The 3,179-nt window shown below is 38.8% G+C and overlaps 1 protein-coding gene across 1 annotated transcript; it reads left to right on the forward strand.

Moving 5' to 3' along the window:
• Nucleotides 1-1,289: 1,289 nt before the first annotated feature.
• On the forward strand, nucleotides 1,290-3,179 carry LOC106297688. The gene is made up of 8 exons (XM_013733886.1): nucleotides 1,290-1,425; nucleotides 1,600-1,754; nucleotides 1,839-1,928; nucleotides 2,011-2,196; nucleotides 2,280-2,425; nucleotides 2,505-2,656; nucleotides 2,725-3,072; nucleotides 3,169-3,179. The coding sequence occupies exons 1-8, from the start codon at nucleotides 1,386-1,388 to the stop codon at nucleotides 3,177-3,179; spliced, it is 1,128 nt and encodes a 375-aa protein (XP_013589340.1). The 5' UTR covers nucleotides 1,290-1,385.

Raw genomic sequence — 3,179 nt, forward strand, 5'->3', positions numbered from 1 at the left:
TTACTCAATTAGGATTTTTGATCTATTACCCTATGGTTTTGATTCATAAAGATTAGGGTTTTAGGGTTTCATTCTTTATCAATCAATCCATGTTCGATTATGGGTTCTTAGGTTTTGAATTACCTTTTAACCTTAGATGATTGCTGAATCGGACCACCAAAGGAGTTGAGCCGCTATCTGGACACGAACGGGACGCGAGCTGGGATGGATCGAGCCGCTTCTATCGGGTTGCGGATGTCTTTTGTTGCTTGATCGGGAACGCCTTGATCATCAGACGCGAGCTGTCTGATGCTGTCGCGAACGAGGAAGATGTCGCGTGCTGGAGCTGCTCTCGGGTCGCGAACGACTGAGCTAGGATCAGGAACGCCTTGGGCTGAAGCTGATTGAGGACGTGAGTTGGAACAGATGCGGGAACAAGAGACGCGATCGGGGTTTAGGGTTCGTCGGATCGCCGGCTAGGGTTAGGGTTTTAGGGTTTTTCGATTTGGGTATTAGCTTAGGGATTTAGAGTTTCGTGCTGATAACGTGTTATAAAAGTAATGAAAAAGTCTATCTTTATTCATAACATAGAGGTTCCTTATATAGGAGATTACACCGTCATAGATAAATGGAATGATTACACATCATAATCTCTTGGTTATGAGCCATCCACAATCTGGTTCATAACATTAATATTTATATTGCGTGGTTTTCTTTGTTTTTTTCCTATTAATAACTAATAAAAATAAAACTAATCAAATAAAATCCTAATAAATCAATCTATCAGTAGCATATAAAGCTAGAAACCATTTCAAATTCAAGATTTCGAGTATGAATGTTTAGATTTTGATTTTGACACAAATTTACTAAAACAAATTCATCCTAATACGTATATAAGAAACAAAAAAGATTTACCAATAAGAAGAAACAAATAAGTAACCAAACTACAAGCAGCGCTTTCTAAATCGGGCTCAAATTTAATAAAATGGTAAACATTTCTAACATTATTTTATAAAACATAATTCCGCATTTTAACGCGGGTCATAATCTAGTTTCGATTAAATATTGATATTTCATACCACGTATGTACATACTTTTGAAGTTATTTAATTTTCTTGCATCTAGATAATTCTCCTTTTGATCGAAAAAAAGAAGAAGATAATTCTCCTATAGTCCTATTTATTAAAAAAGAGTTAATTCTCCCAAAATAAGGACGTAATAGTCAAAGACCCCTTAACAAGTATAAAGTTGCTTCTTCCGCAAGAAACTTCAAACTCTTCTCCCATTAACCTCTTTCTCGTCTCTGCAACTGCAACGCGTTCCTCCTCTGGAGATTTCTTCGAAGTTTAGCGTTTTATTCCTAAACCACAGAAGCTTTATCTCCCGCGATTCCCTGACTCTCTCTAATGGCGGACAATAAAGATTTAGACTCAAATCCTCCCGCAGGTACGTCTGTTCAAAAGCTTCTGATGCTGTTTCTTCAATCTAGTTCTTGTTGTAACATTATCGATGAGAATCTCCGGTAATTAGGGTTTACAGATTTCAAAGATTAGGATTCCTCTGCTTTTCCTTTTCTCTCCGCCAGTGGTTTTGATTCTGTTACTCGTTTCTTGAATGTAGAAGATCTAACGATTCGCCCATTAAAGAAGATAGAAATAGCACACGAGTCCGAGTCTGAGCCCGAGCTCAAGAAACAGAAACTCAAAGAGCTCCAGAGAAAAGCTTATTACTCTGTTCTCCATGCTTCCAAAGCAGAAAACTCGGCGTTATCACACGTAACAACTTTTCTCGTGTAGTCGCTTTCTCATTGTTAACCTGTTCTCGTGCTCGTGTCTCATGTTAATCTTTTTCGTCTTCAGAAGAAGTCTCAGATCATACAAAGGTTGATGAAGGAGTGGAAGATTGATCAAGAAACTCACGTCTCTGTTGCAGAAAAGATTGATAACTCTGTAAGGGTTTCACCATCTTTTCCCAAATCCAAGTCACTAACAACATTGATGCTCTTTTGTCTTCTCTGTTTTACTTTATCAGGAAAAAAATGTATCTTCGAGTCTCAACTCTGTTCCAGAGTCTCTTGTTGTGAAACGTATCCGTGCAAGATTGCATGATGAAGATTGTCTCCCAAGTAACAAAAAGATGAAACTCGAGGAGCTCCATAAACAGGCTTACGAAGATGTTCTCAACGCCTTTAACGCAGAGTCTCCAACACTATCCAGCGTAAACCCTCTTTTAAAATCTTATGCCAATGATTCTGTTAGTACTCGAAGGAAAGGTTGTGTTCATGTCTTGTCTTCTTTCAGTCAAGGGTTTTGATAATGCAAGACCTGCTTGAAGAATGCAACAACATCTCCCACAAAGCTCATATCAGTGCCAAGATTTATGATAAAGTCGAAACTGATCCTCTACTGGTCGAACCGTTCATCAAAACTTTTAACACCTTAAAGAAGTGATCTTCTCTCTTCACTCTCTAGCTATATATGTTTCTTTACCATTTGATGATGTCTTGGTCCGGACCATTTGTCTAGGTTTTACCCTGCCGGCTGCAGATTTCTTCCATCAGATGATATGATGGCAAACTATTATCTGAAGAACAAAGTTCTAGGGCAGCCAATGAACGCACGTATCATACCTGGAGAATGTCCCCACATCTTCTCAATACCTCCTCGTGATTTGCCTGGTCAGATAATGTTGAATCATGTTTAATTTGGTTTTCGTTTCATGATCTAACTTGGTCTTCTATTTCAGGCTATCCAATAGAAACAGAATGGCATTGCTATTGCAGGAAACCTAACGGCCAAGACCCTCGGAGTCTCTGGACACGAGTGGGTGAAGATACTACTGTGTTTGGTCCACAGGGAAACGGTGTTGGTATCAAACGTACATATGCTCTCACTGATCAGGAAAAAGAATCTGATGACATTTCTTTGCCTGGCGAGATAGAACCTCCAAGGGAAGAGTGGTTCATTGAAGAAATTAGTCTCCCACCGTCTGTTGCTGATACTGACTTGGTTTTCTGCCATGTTATTCTCAACAAGATTGAGAAAGAAGAAGAATATGAAGAGGAAGAAGAATATGATGATGATGAGGAAGAAGAATAGGATGATGATGAGGAAGAAGAATGGGAAGATTGTTGATTTGTTTCCCCTGACTTCTTATCTCAAAAAATACTTTAAATGATTCTGTTTTTAGGGACTAAGTGA

This window comes from Brassica oleracea, chromosome C6 (genome assembly GCF_000695525.1).
Source record: "Brassica oleracea var. oleracea cultivar TO1000 chromosome C6, BOL, whole genome shotgun sequence".
NCBI lineage: Eukaryota > Viridiplantae > Streptophyta > Magnoliopsida > Brassicales > Brassicaceae > Brassica > Brassica oleracea.